The sequence below is a fragment of the Otolemur garnettii genome, unplaced genomic scaffold, assembly GCF_000181295.1.
Source record: "Otolemur garnettii isolate 467f Iridium unplaced genomic scaffold, OtoGar3 scaffold00020, whole genome shotgun sequence".
Taxonomy (NCBI): Eukaryota; Metazoa; Chordata; class Mammalia; order Primates; family Galagidae; genus Otolemur; species Otolemur garnettii.
In genome coordinates, this window is record NW_003852415.1 from 15,396,426 (window position 1) to 15,415,358 (window position 18,933).

General features: G+C 43.4%; 1 protein-coding gene across 6 annotated transcripts in view; it reads right to left on the reverse strand.

Annotated features, from left to right (window-relative positions):
- Positions 1-18,933, reverse strand: part of FOXN3 (forkhead box N3) — a 398,381-nt gene that overhangs the window by 99,598 nt on the left and 279,850 nt on the right. For all 6 annotated transcript variants that reach the window (XM_023511511.1, XM_023511512.1, XM_023511514.1 and 3 more), the window contains one exon: positions 17,138-17,202. In XM_023511511.1, the coding sequence (XP_023367279.1) occupies positions 17,138-17,202 (65 nt within the window). The remainder of the gene's footprint in view (positions 1-17,137; positions 17,203-18,933) is intronic.

Here is an 18,933-nt window from a genome sequence, read left to right on the forward strand (position 1 = left end):
TCCTGGAGCAGTGGGGGATCTGGGGAGGTAGGTAACAGGGTTTGGGAGGAGGCTACATGAGGGGATTCTTGCCCTCAGATCACCTAGTTCAACCACAACCCAGAACAGTATCGTGGTCAGTGATCATAACAACAGTATTATTTCAGCTCCAAGGAAAAAGGGAGGGAAGAAAGAAGGGAAGGGGAAAGGGAAGGAGGGTGGGAGAAAGGAAGATATATTATCCCGTAACTTCTATCTTGTGTTTCCTACCTTTATTTTCCCCTCTGTCGTGACTTCTCCATTTCCTTTGTAAAACAAACTCTAATCATACAGCATTTTGGTAAGCTGTTGCAAAATCTTTTTGGAACAAGGTGGGATATATTAGACAAATTAATTAAATATAGTCATTGACATGCAGCCCTCTGCAGCACAACAGCTCTAAGGCAGATGGTAGCAAGTGCCAAAGTAGAGAGAGACGAAGGGCTCTCTGGAAACTTTCTGGCTTTGGGGTCAACTCCCCCTACAGGAAACTTCTTCCAGCTCCAGTTGTCACAGAACATCTGGAAGCCTATCTGAATTGCATATTAAGTGCGTTTTAAGACCAGGAAAATTCTTAAGTAAAATAAAAACAGCTATTCACATTCAAAATCTGGAATCCTGACATTCAATTCTGAATCTGCACTCAACCAGCATACACACACAGAGAACTTCTAAAATTCTGGTCCTTATAGAAATGTATCAGGGTAGTCTACGGAACTCTATATATGTAACAGAGGATGGTAGAAGTCTGTAGCCTCATGTAACAATCTGAATGGCTCATTTAAAATACTTGAGCACTATTCCAGCGGTTTAAAAATATGTAATAATTTTTGAAAGTCCTGGGACCTCCAAACAGCCTGTTCAGTATAATACCCAATATATAATCTTCCTGCATACTTTTAAACTGAAATAACTACCCAAATGCTGTTTCAAAATGTGACCCAAAAGACTGTTATTTACTTGCCACTAAAATGCTTTCCTCTGTCTGTGCAAAGACCTGATCTCCCGGGCATAGAGTTAGGACCACTTGTGACATGACCAGGTCCCTGGGAGGGCCTGGCCGCTGCTGCAGCCTGGACCAGAGCTCTGGGCTTGAGGGAAAGACGTCCCGTGCTTCCAGTGACCAGTGTGAAGGGCCATCTCCCTCCTAGCGCTAACTCAGCCCATCCGTATCAGAAGGACAGGGACCACCCAAAGGATCCCGCCTGGCCCGGGCTAGGTGCACCCAGCTTTGTCTCAGGCCTCACGCATGGGCAATGGGGTCTGAAGGCTGACTGCCTTTATCGTTTGCTGTTAGTTGTTATTTCTTTCACATAAGAGTTTAAGGATGTGGATTATGCTTATCAAAAAGTTAAGGACTCTCAAGCAAAGGTACCAGGCGCAGGAGGGTGCAATTTACAGCTTCCCTACCCTCTAATATTTACATAGCCCAACAGTCTTAATCACAGGCCATTTTACATATTTGCAAGTATTGCTCAGCTCTTTATAGAGCTAAAGTAACCCTTAACAATATCCTAATGAACACAAACTAGCAGCTTTTACTATTTAATTTTGCTCCTTATATATTTTATTTGGACAACCAAAACATTCTTACTGTGACGAGTACAAAATAAATAAAAAATCATCCATAATGCTACATCTCAAAATAACCACAACGAACATTTCGGCACATACTTCCCGTCTTTGGCCTGTGTATGCGCATGTGTGCATGTGTGTCTGGAAAACTCTTGACCCTTGAGTTGGGGGGCAGCCTTAGGCAGACTCTGGACCTCACACATAAGTGGTGTGTTGGGACCAAGCCCAGACCTGGTGAGCACCTGCAATCTCCCCAAAGGAACCTCAGAAGAGCCAGTCCACCAAATAATAATGGAGCTGCTTTTGAGTATGAAGTGTTTACTTGTATGCCAGGCACCAAAGCAAAGCCTTTGCCAGGACCTGCCACAGTGGGTAAGTTGCACAGAGAGGAATGGAGACCTGGAAAGATGCGACACCACAAGTAAGGAGAAATGCTGGCATTCAAGGTCAGGGACAGGTCTCAGTGAGAAAGAAGTATCAGTTTTATATTCCGGCTTTCCATTACAATATATACTGTAGTTTGGGGTTTCTTGTTTTCCTTTCGGTATCTCTGAATATACTGAAAGTAGAGTTTACTCCAATCTGAAAGGATGGCAGGAGGAAAGAGTTGCACTGGCCTGGGCAGAGGCTGATTTTCCTACCAGTTTGCTTGTGCCCAGGGCAAGCCCTGACTCTGAGCCTCCTTTACTTACCTGCGCATTAAGGATGTAGCCTGCGAGGTGTCTAAGAATTGTCCTCATTCTGAAATTCTACAACTCTAGTTGGTCCCTGCATGCACCCAGCACACACAAACTACAGACCAGTGTGACTATGGCACTCGCTGCTATCACAAAGATAAGGACCCCAGACACATGGAAATACTATTTAAATTACCTAAGAAAAGCAGTAAGCAAGCACCTACTTATTAGACATGGGGGGGGTGGTGGTGAATGGAACGGGGAAATATGCTACGCAGGAAGAACTCAAGAGTTAAATTAGTCAAATCAGGACATGTGAGCACATAACCTTAGCTAAAAAGAGAGAAGTCACTGTAATACTGTCGTCTTAAATCTTCCAGGAAAACAAATACAGATATATCTGAGAGGCCCTTTACCTCTGATCAGAGGCAGATCAGAGACTTTGGCTCAGGGACACTTTCAACATAAAATCCACGTCTGAGTATTAATATAAAAATGACGTAAAGATTTTGTTTAAAATTGTAACACATTCTTAAGAGATCTGAACGCGTAAGAGGCAGCATTAACCACTCAGTATTTACAGAGGTCTGATGTATGGAATCTTTCAGTTTAATTGAAGATAACAAACGGTTCACTGCTCTGACAGGCTTTACTGAACACCTTAATCATTCTGACAAATTCTGCCGAGAAAGGGTATTCTTTTCTAAGTCAATCTCTAAGGTACAACTATAATTACATGTGTTTCAAGATGAGAAAGATCTTGGTCAGTCCATATTCTACTGGAAATTACAAATCTCAAGTGAAACTGGTCTGCTTTGTTTTTAAATCTCAGAAGTTTTCCAGCACAGTGTTTTCTTTGCTAGCAAAATGCTTGCTATCAAGTTTTAAGATTTAAAGAATTTTATTATTCTTGTTTTTGAGACACCGTCTTGCTCTGTCATCCAGGCTGGAGTGCAGTGGCACCTTCACAGCTTATGGCAACCTCAAACTCCTGAGCTTATGCAATCCTCCTGCTTCTACCTCCCAAGTAGCTGGGACTACAGACGTGTGCCACTGTGCTTGGCCAATTTTTCAATTTTTAGTAGAGATGGGGTCTCACTCTTTCTCTGGCTGGTCTCTAACTCCTGAATTCAAGTGATTCTCCTGCCTCCTCTTCCCAGAGTGCTAAGATTACAGGTGTGAGCCACTGCACCTGGCCAAGATTTAAATACTTTCTAAAACAACTACTTCACCAACATCTTTATCTATCAAGACGCCATGTTGGAATGATGGAATGAGGAACCACTTTTATCTACATAAAATGTCAAAGCTTGTATGATTCACCAATGCACTTTGGCAAAGATCTTGTCAAAGTTTTTCCTAAACAGTTTTAGTCCCTAATATCATTTATAGTCACCTCGGTTCATCGTAACCTGCATTTGTGAACCTCAACTCTCTGGCCATGAATTTAAAAAAAAAAATCCATTCTTAAGAGAGATTGACATTTCAGTAATCTTTGTCAGCTGGCATGCTCCAACTGGAGTCTAAATATTGTAGTAACAATATCAATAACAAGCAGGTTTGGTGGGCCTTAATAGAACACACTTCAATTGTGAGAGAGAGAAATTCTTGTTACTCTGTGTTTCACCCAGCTTTAAATGACCACATTGATTGAATAAAATCTATGACAATCCTATTTTTTTAATCATGTAAGAATTCTCAAGGTTCACTACATGTGCATAATAAAAACCTGAAATCAAATAGGTGTAATGAAATTGTTGTTGCCCTATCATTTTTGAAACTTTTTACCTATATCCAGCAAAGTCCTTATATGTGCATAGTTCAATAAATTTTCCCAAGCTATTTACTCCATATCATCAGCAGCCAGATAAGCAAACAGAAGGCTTTCAGTGGTGCAGGAGCCCCCCTTCTGTCCTCATTCGTCATTATCCTGCACCCCAAGGACAGCAAGAACGCTGGCTTGTTGTTGTACACAGCCCCTGGCTGGGGGCAACACCAACCCATGGCGATTAGATGAGAACTGTGCCTGAGAGAAGCAGGAGAACCCTAAGGGTGGGTTCACAAGGAAAGGACTCCCTGTGAGTTGCCACCATCAGGAACTTGACTACATGGGCTCTGCTTAGTTCTAACAAACGAGTGTCTTTCCAAACCATGAAGATGCCAGTACTCTCTCCCTCTCAAGCAGGATTCCATGTAGGGGTTATCACCATCAAATCAAAATTCTCTAAGACATCTATATCTCTCTCATATCACTGTCATATGAATTCTTACCAATGATGGTAGCAACAGCTGCCGTTTATTCACTACTTACAAGGTGACACCGTGATAAGGATGTACATGTCTCCTCCCAGACAGTCCAAGAGTTTGACATTAAGTCTACTATGCACCAGTCACTGGGTTTTCCAAATAATAATTTCTTAGGTTCAAACTACATGTCACAGCTTTATATTTGTTATCTCACTTAGAAACTGCATTGTGCAGATCCTGTATGGTGTACAGGGCAGGTGTTAATAGTTCTATTAGCTGGGAATCTTTCTATCTCCTTAAGAGGTTTTTTAAAAAATTGAATAAAAAAAGACTTTGTTACCTCCTATGACTGGGAAAGCCCTGGGTGGTGATACCTTCCAAATGGCATTCACCAAGATGGCTGTCCCCATCTCGTGACCACCCGGAAACATGGCTGTGGCCAGAGGAATGGGAGGGGCACACTGGCTTAAACTGGGGGTGGAAACATCACTTGGAAGCAGTGAGGTGGATGAACTGGGGGATGGAGGGCTTCCCAGGTGCAAATCCAGGTTAGTTGCCAAGGAAGTGAAAACAAAGCAACATACCCAAAAAGGTAAAACTATCCATACAAGAGTACACAGAGCTAGGACACAGAGGTCTAAGGAGAGAACGCTCAGCCTCCTGTCTGAGACTCTCGAGCTTCCTTTTCATCATAATCACTCTCATTCATGGGTGTACAGAGCTGCCAAGGTCTCAGGGCATATGATGATGCCGGTCTAGTTAAAATCATCTCCCAGACACCCAGAATCTTAGTTAATGATGACATCCACTTTCCCCGGCAGACTGCCTTCGGTAGACTTAACTCACTGATGGTAAAAGAGGAATGAGAGATGGACACAACTGCCCATGACTGCAGATAATCCTAAGCAAAAAACCTTGAGATTTTCCCAACCTGATGTTAACAGCCAACGTTGACCCCTAGAGACCCAACTTTGGGGTACAAGATGCTTGGACAGCTGGTGAGTGTATCAGTCAGAGAGGGCTACTAGAACGAAGTGTTGGTATCATCAATCACCACACGAGGTGGCCAGGAACACTGACACTGCCGTGGGCACAGCTGGGGCTGGCACTGGGAAGACATGCAAGTGGTGGGATGACTGGGTTGGGGGAGGGGAGGTTTTGGGGGGCTGGGCAGATGCGCTCAGATTACCATGAGGCGAGGGTGCATCTGCATTTCTCTCATTACCCTAACTACCTGGGAAAAAGTAATAATCACATCTGAAATCAGTATAATTTGAAGAGTAATTGAGTAATGAAAATCCAGTTCAGAACCAAAGATATAGCCTCTTCAATCTCACGTGCTAGTTCCCAACTTAATCTTTAAAGTTAAGACACCTCTAATGAGACTCCAGGTTTTTCACAGTGCATTTAAAATGCAGTGAGGGAAGGATCGGATGCTAAGTGAGAAAATGTGTTCTTATTTCAAAAACTCATCAGTCCATGTGTGTGTGGTGGAGGCTAGGAGCCATGGGGGATATACATTTTTCACTATATAAGGCTTTTTAACTATACATGGCATTTGTTAGGCATGTGAGTCAATGAACTTGGAAGAAATGGAAATTGCTTAAAACAGTTTTTGTGCTGTAGATCTGAATTTGGCGTTTGAGGGATTGGCTTTGAATCCTGACTCTGATAATCCCTCATAATAACACACACACACACGCACACATGTCCATGCACACTTCAACATATATAGACCTGCAGGCGACATACTGCTACATGTTTATTTGCCTACAGACATGTATGCTGCTTGGCTTAGTCAAATGTTCCTCTCTGTTTCTTCACCTATGAGATCAGGAAGATACCATCTATCCCTCAAGAAGAAAATGAAGTTATGTGAAAGCCAGTACTTTGTGGCTCTAATAGGGTGCATGGATGTTAGGTAGGGGTATTACCATGATTCAACTTTGTTTGAGTCAAGTCACCATCTCTGAAAAGCTCTCGAAGCTCACCTTCCATCCTTTCAAGGGATAGCCTACTACTAAATGAGCCTCCTAGGACAACAGGGAGGCTGATGCTTCATTGACAGACAAAAATGTCGGTGATATTTATTTAGTTTGACTGACACTATTCAGAGACACTTTATTAGGCAGGACCCTTGATTGCACCCAAGAAAAACGTGATCCAGGCTGTCTTAAGTGAAAAGGATAATCGATGAGGTCAACTAATCCAACCATGTAGGGCAAGGGCAGACCCTGCTTCTCTGAGTTGGTGCCGCTTCTTGTAAATTGGTAGATTCTTCATGGAAGGCAGACTGTCCTTTAAAGCTCCCAGACCCATGATAAGAAGTACAGGGTAGAATTTTAGCCTGGTCTGGCCCATGAGTCCTTCCTTCAACCCATCGCTAAGGCCAAGGAACTCCTGTAGGAAGTTGGTACCTCCATTTGGGACAAGTAGTGGGTCCCACCAAGGACAAAAATATGCTGATATATCCTGATATGGCTATTGGTACCTCTATCATCCCTGGGAGCCAACTCCTACAACTGCTGCAAAAGTTTAAAAGTGAAAAGTTCACTCATAACCATTTCATTTCCAAACCGTGGCAAAATGTAAAGACTGAAGTCTCTCAGAGTCTGAGAAATACAATCCGCCAAAGATCAACACAGAATCAGCCTCTATACACGTCACAGGCTTCTCTCATCTCCTACCATGACATCCTCATAAAATTGCTCCAATTGTGGGAAATGAATCTACAACCGAGACACAGGTTTATGGGTCTCTACAGGTGGTGTCACACAGGCAAGGTCTGTGGTTCTCACTCCTCACTGCAATTTGCGTCAAATAAGCAGAATCACATCATCTTGATATGCTCCATAAAAAAAAAAAAAAATCGCAGCCTGAGGAAAGAGAGACCAACCCATATGGTGACCAAGAGTGAAGGACAAGTTCAACATGATTCCTTAAATGATTTTCTACAGTTCTTTACCATCACAAACTTGCCTGGCTGTCTCACTGTCTCTCTGCCTCTCTTTCTTTCCCTCCCTCTGGTCTTTGAAACTAATCTTTGCAAATGTCTCCGTCTTGTTTGGATTTTGGCACAATCTGGGGACAGGAATACAGATCACAAGCAATTCCAACTCATCCACAGGGAAGCTTCTCTGCCTGTCATATTTCTGCGGGCTCTAAGTCACTCAGAGCTGTCAGGGAGAATAGCCAGTCAGGACTCCAGCTCTACTCCTCTTCTGGGCGTCCCGTGGACACCTGCCTTCATGTGTCCAGAGCTTTAGAGAGACTGAAAACAGTATTAAGCATTCTTCAAGGTATAATTTCAGTTCAGCTGGGGAAGGATTTTTTTATGTTATTGTTGTTTGTAGGTGGACGGGACTGAACACCTTAGGAAATTGCAGGACACTGCAGAAATGCTATCATGAACATAATTAATTCTGTTTATTGAACACTCAATGATCACCAGGCACAAATCTCTGTCACTTATGTGATCTTTTAATTCTCACACAATCCCATGAAGTGAACTTTACTATCTATCTGACTGACGAGCAAGTGAAGGCTCAAATGGAGATCAGATGAGGTGCTTGAGGTCAGTTGGCTGGTGGGTGGTAGAGATGGGCCTTGAACCCAAGGCTGGCCCCAGCTCTGGGCTGCATGCTCTTCTCTCCTGGTCATGCTGCCTCCTCTGTAGTGAAGTGAAGGGGCAACCACGCCTGCTGCTGGTGCACCTGCCACCCAGGTCATCTTCATCAACCCTCATAAGTACAGCCATCCGGAAAGACTGGCCTTTACTACAATAGCTCAAAGAGGTTTATAAAACTCTTCCAAAATCAGATAGCAATTAGGCAGCAAAGGCAGGGAACAGACTCAAGTATGTCTGATTTGAAAGCTGAGGTCATTTACTCTTATGCAACAGGAGAGCTGGGTGAGCAGAAACACCAGGAAAAAAAGAGACAAGGAGTGGCAGGAGAGACTTATTCTGGAGGTTCACCCTAGGCCACGGTAAAGCCTGAGTGCATGGCCCCTATTCATTCATGCGTGTGCACACACACCAGCACACAGGCACACCCAACCCTTCATGTGCCCTGCGCCGGGTACTACCCAGAAGTTCTCGGTCACACCTTCTGGTAGTCAGGGGAACCAAACAAGAACACAAACTTGACCTCTTGCAGTCTGTAAGTAGATGAGTTTAAATCCACTTCTGATATAATGTGAACAGCCCACTCAGAAAATATTCTAAAAAATTATTCTTTGTCATTAAGTCTCCAGGCAATTGTATAAAAACATTTCTAGACTTCCATCCATACATGGTGTAAAGTCAAGAAAATGACTTTTCCAACTGTATTAGGAGCCTGAGCACTTTGATAAAAACAGGCTCTACAGTGCAATGTGGTCCAAGGTTGTTGAATCTTTATATTTTATCATCTAACTGATATGATTTAATAGACCAGAAAAAACATGTTTCAATGCTCAAAAAAATGATAAGGACATATTCCTATTGATGAATTAAAACTGGAATAAAATCATATCTATCTACTAATACAAAATTCAGGTAGACTAAAATATTCATTTTATTCAGGGGTGGGTTTTGCTCACCGTATTACTTTTTGAATGACTAATTTTAGGATTTCCCTTCTTCTCTATCCAGTCTAAAAATCATAAAGTGAACTGCTTAAAATAGTCGCAAGTGGGAACAAGCAGGAAAAATGAGGCTCCTTAGTTACTTAAATGAACGAAGACAACATAAGTATTCATTTCCATCTTTTTGTCAAATTGTAAATTGCTTTCAAGTGTTGTAACAGGATTTCATCTCAGCCCCAGTCTGCAGAACCCTGCATAACATCTAAACATCCAAAATGGGAAATCTTTCAGAAATATTTTTTTTATCATTGGGAATCAAAGCTCGGGGTGAGTCCAGGTTTCTGACCCTGGCTCTCCGGCCATGTGCAGGACAACTGCTTCAGTCCTCATTTCTCCCTTCTGTAAAATGGGAGCAGTGATACGTGAGACGAGTATCAAGAATAATGTAGAAGTCATCGTGTATGATTACACAGAATGTCCAGAGCTAAATCACGGGGACAGAAAGTAGACTGGTGGTTTCCCAGGGCTGGGGAATGAGGAAGGAGAAGAGCCTGCGTAGTGGGGATGGGGTGTCCTCTGGGGGTGACCGAAACTATGTGGGAACTGCCTCTTCCCTCTTCTTGCAACTCTGCGCTTTTCATTTCAGCAATTCCCCCCAGTTTCTGACAAAGCTGCTGTTGTTGCTCCCCTTCTTCTTTCTAGTACCAATCTTAGTCTTCCCTGTGAGTCAGTGCTCTGGACCCTTCCCCACTATCTCATTCTACATTCCCCCCAAATCTCATCTATCCCTGTAATTTCTAAGGTCATTTCTGGATTAGCGATTTCCAAAACTCCCTGTCAGGCCTCGCCTCCCTCTTCTAAAGTCCAGCCTCAGTTTCCACCTGCTACTAGCCAATTACCCTGCGACAAGAGATTCGGCCCACAGATACCCGGCAGGGGCCGGGCCTGGGGGCAGCTCTCAGTAAACACACTCAATTTCATTCCTCCAATCAAGCTGGCAGCTCCTCCTGACTCCTCTGTTTCTGTCCACAGGACGGCCATTTCCTCAGTGTGTAACACTGGAGTCTTGTCAAAACGGTCACTACAGACAGTGGTAGAGGGAACAGCTGCAGCTCAAAGTCAGACAGGAAAACAGAGGACATCTGACTGATGCTTTCTCCAATCCCATGTCAGGTTGCAGGCACTGGGGACACAGGTGTAATCGGAGATGGGGCAAATTCGGATTCTGAGAGATGATGAAGATCAGAATTAACAAAAGTCTTTTTTAAAAATTCCATTTCCTTATATATTTTTTCACTACCTTAAGAGCATGTTCTCAGTGACCTCATAAAACCTGGAATATCAGAAAAGTTGAATAGCACTCCCTTTAAATTCACCTCTGACTATAAGCAAAAGCAGCTAGCTGACTTTCCCGTCGTACTTGCGTAAGTAGCTTTACACATAACTCAGCGCGGAAAAATAAGACACATGACGCCAAGAATGAAGCCCCCTCCCCTTCCCTTAAATCCAAAGGGCCTCCGTGGGCCAAAAGAAGACAGAAGGCAATTAGGACTTGGTGTGTGTGGGGGGTGTAGACAGGGTTCCCCCCTTTCTGTTATTACTAACTTTTTTTAATGGGTGTGCCTGAGGGCAAGAACCAGGAGATTTATGCATTAGGTGGATGCCCTCATTTCAAAATGGACAAAAGAGTCAGCTTGTGGAGCAGATGAGAGGAAAGAGGCCAGAGAGCCCAGGGGCTTCGAGCTCCAACCAAATGGGAAGCACTCGTGTGGGAGGCTGGGGGTGGGGGGAGGCACGAAACCGGGACCACAGTCCTCTGTGCAGAAAAGAAGGCTTGTACTCAAGACCAATGGCTGTGGCCAGACATGTGAGTTCAGTGGCAACATCCCAGTTACATCAGAAGGGGAAAGGCCAGTGGGCCGGCACTGGGAATGGCCGTCTAGCCAAAGAGAGTCTGGGAGAAGGCTCCTTTAAAGGGTTCTGGAACTTTCCACCTGGAACACACCTGCTAGGATTGATGTGAAACCTGAGGCATGAAACATTAAACTTAGCTTTTATGGAGCATCTGTGAGGCGCCACACACTGGACTGGATGTTTCCACGTTCACTGTTCTTCAATCATCACAAAGGTTCTAGAAACACACCTCACAGGCCCATTTTACAGACAATCTCAAACCTGAGGCCCAAGATCAAAGAGCTGGGGATACAACCCTGGCTTGATGGGGCACTAAATCCTGTGCTGTGTCACACAGTGTCTGTGCAGCGGCGTGTACACACACGTTCAGGGTCAGGAGCATGGCTTGGTGTTTGTGGGCAGGGCCCCTCCTCAAGGCATCAGTCTCATTTATGAGGAATCAAAGGAGTCTGAGATGAAGATATGAGCAAACTATCTCTGAGATTTCTGTACAAATCCAACAGGATCTGGGGGTCTTGTCCACCTTCCTTCCAGAAAATTGCCCCAACAAGGGGAAAAAGCACATGGAAATCCAGTCAGAGGATTTTTGCTCTGTTTTCCAGTTTTGTAAAATGTTACAATAGCTAACCGTGACTAAGTATTCGGTAATATAAATTCACCAAATTCCCACAGAGAGGTCAGGCCAATTGTCTAAGACGTTAAGATAGGGTTTGTTTCCAGGTTGTCCAAATCCACACTAAACTAAGATCCATAAGATGCTGTTTGAGGATGGGGCTCCTCAGCCAGCCTGCTACCACCCTCTGCCCTCTCCTGCAACCCACAGAAGACATGGCTTCCAGCGAGCCAGAGCTAAGCCACAGAAACCATTTCCATCTATTTTTAGGAAAGCAGCTAGAATGGATCAAGCTAGTACTTGATGGGGAACCTCTGCCATCCCAAGGTCCACTCTGTAATTTATAGGTGAGGAAAATGGAGCCCCAGGAAAATGAAACTGTGTGGCTTGCCCAAGGTCACAAAGTTCACCAAGTAGCAGGACGGAGACCAGAACCCAGGTCTCCCTGACTTGTAATCTAGTTCCTCAATGATAGACTGAGCACTTGCTCTTGAACCTTGCACAGCATGAAGTACAACCAACATGGGGTATCTTGAAATGCAACCAACATGGGGTATCTCCTACATTGTAGCAGTAAACACACAGAGTAGAGTTATGGGAGGAGGTCAGGGTTGTGGAGAGTGGGTGATATACAACGTTACTCCCAGAAAAGGTGGGCCATGAAACCGACAGAGAATGTGGGAAACTGGCCTTCCCCAAAGCGAGTCATCTAACAATCTGAATTGATTTCGTGCATGCTCTGCAGATTGCACATGCATTTGTACACACGCAGGAACAACACACCTCTAACAGCAAAGGAGCTGCTTACCTTTTCTCTAACTTTTTTTTGTGTGTGTGGGGGGGGGAGGCCTATGGTCACACGACCCTGAAAACACCTTTAACAATCACTTGCCTGGTCGGGTCATCAGGTGTGAATGGAAATAAAAATCTGTTATGCATGTTACAGAACTTCGTAATTTTACCACTGCATTATACGGAAACAGAGTTGATGACAATTAGTGGCCTAATATTAGAGCAGTGGTTTTTCAACCAGTGTGCCAGGGCACACTGGTGTGCTGTGAGAGGATCTTAGGTGTGCTACAAAAAGTTTTAAAGATCATTAATTAGTTTTGAAAGACGTCCAAAGCACAGTAAGTATATTCCTGCTTTTACTCCTTTTTTTAAAATTAACATCATTTAAGTGTGCTATGGAAGTTTGGCTATAGGTTCAAGGGTGCCATGAGATAAAAAAAAAGGTCGAAAAACATTGTATTAGAGTGATGGAGAAAAGGAGGTTGGACGGAAGACCAGAAGGGCAGCGGGGTGTCAGCTTAGTACCTGGGAAGGTGTGTAAAGCCAGCGGCCTCATGGCTGCTGACACCAGCTGGGTTGCTTGAAGGTGGCCTGAGTAGCCTCTTCCAAGAAGGGCTAGGATGACATGTGGTCTGACCACAGAATGGGCTGTACGTGGTTGGGAGGCTGGGCCCTGGGCCTCCCCTGGTATCTCCAGCCTAACCCAGTGCTTGGCACAGAGAGATATATGATAAAGAAAGGCCTGCAGGTGGGGTGCTGCAGGCAGGCCCAGGGAGTGCCTGCTCAGAGGAAGAGCTGGAAATAAAATGGGCCAGAATGGTCAGCTGGAGTAGAGTTGTAAAGGCAGCAGCATCTCTCTGAATAAAACTCTGTGGGGAGCTCTGAGGCCTACAGGGCCTATGAAGGCCAGGAGGGTAGAAATGGAAGATCAGATCGGTGTAGTTTAGAGCAACTTTTAAATAGAAGGCATGAAGCTAACCAGCGCAGAGATACCTTAGCTGTACTGGGATGAAATCATCAGGGACCAGATGAAGGGTCAGACCAGAGGTGAGAAATGTCTTTAATTATGAATCACTGACTCATTAAAATAATTCATCTGAGGGTGATGTTTAAATAAAATAAGCTATATTTAAGTTTGATGGGTGAACAGAGTGTGAGAGAGGCGAACAGGGAGTTTGAAAATGGGAAAATATAAATAGACTTCATTCACAAAGAAAATAAGAGAAAATTAAACTAATTAACTAATAAAACAAAAAATGTATTTCAAACAAATAGAGACCCTAATACAGAGACACACAGATATATGTAGAAGAGACAGTTGGCGGACACCTGTCAGCTGGCCACTCCTGTAGGGCCTGAATAAGCCACACTCTTCTGTTTGGACCCACTCAGGGTCCCCTTTGAACAATAAGCTTGTCCCCTTGTGATGCTCGGCCTGGCCTCCATTGTACAGGAACTGAAGTGCTCTCTAGTCTGCTGAAACTGTCTGTAGCAGCCTAAATGGCATTTAAAATAAATACTGTGAATTAATGAAATGGCCAATTATGTTAAGTGCCCGTGCCTGGTGTAATCCAAACCAAATCTTACCCCATTATCCTCAAAACTGAGAGGTGATTCAGCAGCCCCTCTTGCCAGTGATTCTGAACCAAAATAGAGGTGCCGCACTCGACATCTAAGAAGGACCTCGAGTACTTGCAGTTAATTCTTGCAATTGGTTTTGTGTAGGGGAAAAAAATAAATGTACTACATTCCCACTCTAAACCAAACAATGATTAGACTCCATAAACTGGTTTCCCATTGTAACCATTGTGTCATTTTGATTTCAACTTCTTTTCAGGTTTTGACTTCCATTATGTCCTCTTCAGACAGCGCGTTATTCTTCGTGAATGTGTCGTGGAGCACGTCGTTATCCACAGGTGTCTACGAGGCACTCGTAGTCTGCACCTACCTCAGGGAGTCTCCACGGCCACGCTCGCAGGGATGCTACAGGCTCTGCTTGTTTCCTTTTCTTGCAATGCCATTTTCTTTTCTGCTTCCATACAGTCTCTTCTATCTGTATGTCAAGGTCTTCCTCAAGGGTCTGTTCTTCCAAGAAGGGACAGCTCCTCTGCTCCCACCCTCCTGACTGACAAAAGTAGGTCTCCCTTGTTCTCTACTCCAAGGCACATCTCACTCGCCCGTCCTGCGTTCTTACAGTCCCGATCCCCAGGGCCACTCCATACTGCAAGTTTTCTCCCTCCCTGGTTTAGGCAGTTCTGCTTGTGACCCAACTCCTGACCCATAACTGAGGATGGATTCTGCTGATCTGTCACTGGGCCCCCAGCATCCTAAAGAGGCTCCAGTGTCACCCCCATGTGAGAAAACTGCTTCTCCCTAGTTCCAGGAACTGGGTTCTTTCGAGACAAATGTCCTTAGTCCCAGCCCTGCTTGCTGTCAACTCCAATCCCTGCAGCTGAACCCTATTAACAGAGTCTGATTTACTAGAAAAGTTTTCTCCTAATTGCTACAGGGAAAAAGAAGAGATGGGTGCGTATTTTTGCTTATAAAGATTAGAACGTGAGCATAACTCAGGTACATTTTTTTCTACTTCATTCTAACCTTAACCTCCTACCAGCATGATTGGGCAGCTCCCTTCTCTGCATACCCAGCTTTATTCTCAAAACTTTTGCTTGATGGACTGTAACAATTTCTTGATGGCCCAGTACCATCAGCAAAAGGAACATAAAAATATTAATTAAGATGAACACTCATGTAGTTTGAAAACCCTTACCACAACAAGTGTCTTGGGCAGTGCCTGTGGCTCAAAGAGTAGGGCACCAGCTCCATATACAGGAGGTGGTGGGTTCAAACCCGGCCCCAGCCAAAAACTGCAAAAAAAAATAAGTAAAAGAAAAAACAAAAGTGTCTTAAAGACTCTATACAGTTACAGCAAATGAAGAAACATCACAGAAAAAAATTAATGTTAACAAATCTCTGCCCACACTCCCAAGCTCTGAGATTCTTCTGATTTTCAAATATACCAAAAAAAAAAAAAAAAATTAATGGGTTGCATTTAATTAGATGTAAATTCAATAAGCATCTGAAATCTGTGCTAGTTCAATTCCCTGTGCCTAGGGCAATGAGGGGAATTTTTAACTCTATGAAGAAGAGAAAAAAAGTCTCTATGGAGATGGAATCTCATATGGCCATCACTCAACTTCAGAAACTTCATTGCTATTGATATCTTCCTCCTGTTTTTGCCCCACACAAATAAAAAATCTAATATGCTTAGAGCAAATCTTACCTAATGCTCAACTGAATGAATAAAAATTCTATAAGAAAAGACTCTAAGAAAACGAAATTCCTTTTCTCAAAATAATGCAAACATGAATGATACTCATATCATTACTACATTTCCAGAGGAAAAATGATGATGCATAGAACTTCGAAACTCGCTAAAAAGAACCCAAAGGCTGATTCTAATCAGTTTCCACTTATACCATCTGAAAAGGGAACAAAATAGATTTTTTTTACATTACGTGTTAATTTCTGAGAATGGAGGGAGTTCCCTTTTATTTTCTTAAACATTTCGGATATCTATGATGGCTATTAAATTAGAATTAACCCAACTTGCCTGAGTAAATTTCACTGGTACCAAGCAAAAATACAATGAAAACTCTTAAGTTCCCAATTTCACAGGCTATTGAAAAGACAATATGCAATTGTGTGGCCCATAAATCAACAGCAGAAATGTGATGACATCTCTCACCATTGTTTGAGCTACTCTGAAAACCTGAAGATAAATGTCTCTCTTCTTAACCACGTGGCTGATCCTCAGCATATACTTTTAAGGGAAAGAGACTGAATACCTCTAAACCAACCAAATGGCACTAAAATCCCCCCACCATTAGCCCAGCACAGTTTTAAAGTTCTCAGGACAGCCAAATTCACTGGCTTTTTGCCTGCTGTGCCAATGTGACTCTGCGCCAAGCTATGGAGGCTGGAGAGGGCAGGAAACTGGAAGACCCTTGGGAGCTAATCAATTCCAAGTTTATTTACAGAACCGATATCCAAGACAGTGATAACCCAAAAGTGATTTCTAAAAGTATTTAAAATGCATCTTTTTGCTATTTGCAACCTTTTAATCTTCTTCAGCTTTGGTCATTTCAAAAGAAACTTAATAGCAAAAACAAAGATCAAAGGCGATTTGAGTTCCTTGAGCACACTGGAGAGGGACTACTAGTACAAGGCAGCTGGGGATGGGCGGGACAAGAGCGTCACTGCAGATGGCACTGGTGGGGCCCAGTGAGGGGTGACTGCACTCTGAGTCTCAGAACCAACCACGGCAAACCTTCCAAGCACATGTGAATATCAGGGGGCAGCAAGGAATGCGTATACCTGCACAAAAACAAACGTCTCAGAACACCCAAACCATCCTTTGTCAGCTCATGCATATTTGCTATGTAACTCCAATTTCACCAATGCAAGCCGAACATTTTCTAGTGTATGATCAGTGACAGTAAGCCAAAGAAGCAGTCCTTAGTGGCCCAGTTTCAGACTCACCATTCACAGCAACCCCGAGACCTAAGAGGGAAGAAACCAAGAGAAGTGGACACACAGACCCTACCCACAGCAGCCACACTTCTCCAAAGAGCAACCACTCCCAGAACAGGACAGCACTCTCCTGGATGACACCAAGCACAAAGGAGTGGGGACAGGGGGCGAGGGAGAGGAGGGGGTGTTCCTAGAGACCTACCTTGAAGAAGGGCTCCGTTTCTCTTGAAGAAGGTACTGCCCGGCCAGATGGGTGGACCTGATGTGCTGAAAGAGAAGAGAAACTAGCGTAAGGGTGAATTCATTACACTCACTGACTCAAAATGCCCTCAAACCATTTCCCCAAGGATACACTATGTATCTTTAAAAGCCCTTGGGCTCGCTTTATTACAAACAAGCTTCACATTTCACAGTGCCGACCCTATCCACATGGGAGTACTCTAACTGCTTGTCTTGATCCTGTCCACACCTGGGCGCTACAATCACTAGCAGATAACCTAAAGACAATGGCAAATTTCTACAGTTCGGGGGCATACCTTGTAACTTAAGAATTTGCTAACCTGTTTATAATTTCATGAATTTATGTAAAAAAGAACTTTGCTCCACATCGTCTGAGTCCAAGTGGGTTTTCTGACACTTCCTGGCGTCACTTGCTTGTTACAATGCAAACTTGCCTTTCTCCGCATTTCTACCACTAAATCCTTAATATACAGACATGACCTTGACCGACTTCTTCCTTCCCCCACTTCTCTTGTTTCGTATCCTGTTTCCAATTTCTTGGCTTAAAATGTTGCATTCCATCCCCTATAAAACATTTTGCAGATATGTTACCACCCACGGTCTGGTAACAGGAGAGGCAAGAAAATAAGAGATCAATATATCACAAAGACACTTACTGCATTTATAGATGAGCATTTTCACTGTTTTAGGACAGCCAGTGGAAAACTTTATAAGCAAGCTAGTCTTAATGAAATATCCTTGGAGTGGAAAACAGGTTATTCTACATCAAGGATTGGTTTAGATTAATGTCGCAATGCACTTAGTCAAAACCGCTACTACGTCCAGCCCAAGAGGCGATATAAATTACTTTCACCAAAATAGTATATGGCAAATGATACTGGTTAATGCATTATCAATCACCTTCAACGTTTAAAAAAAGTAAATAATTGGTCTGAGGAATATATTTGTAAGTCTGGCAGACATACACAGAGTAATCTGAAGGCTACACAATGAATGCTTCATCAGTCAACTCGAGTCTCCAGTTCTGTGGGACGGCAATACCGTTAGCAAGGAGAAATGCGGACGACACATCCCGCTGACTCGAATTTCATTACCAGAGGTACAGATAGCACAGCAGGTGTGTCCCCACGGACACAATTACATGATTGAGGAAGAATAGAGGGGGAAGAAGAAAAAAGCTGTAGCATAAAAATTCCATGACACATCAACGTAATGTCAAACATACTAGAACACATATACAACGAACCTGTGTGTTAATGATGCTTATTGTTTTATTTTGTTTTGGACCCATCGGACTAAAATTAAACTAGAATGATGTATCTCAGCTACAGTTCTTCCTGCAGCCCTGGCAACTGTGACCTCCGAGTGGCTAAGAGTTGCACAGGACAACAGAAGGCATGGCTGGATCTCAGGATGACAGCAGATTTCTCTTCCATTTGATTCCTATCCTATTCTGTAATTTAGGGGCTTTTAAGGCTCAAAGTTGCATGAAGAATAATGTGCATTCAAATACTTGAGATTATCTTTTAACCAGCCCAACAAGCTCTCAGGATTTTACTATCTTACTTTTATAACAACGCAGGAGAAAGCAAGCTGGCTGTCGCCAATACCAAATCATGATTTATAACGATGTTTAAAAACTGAGGACTCCATTATGGAGGAGTTGGCGCTTCTAGGGAATGCGATAATTGAGTATTACTGCAGGAGCCTGAATATCTAGCTTACTTCCATCCAAATCTCCTCTTTATCCTTAACCTT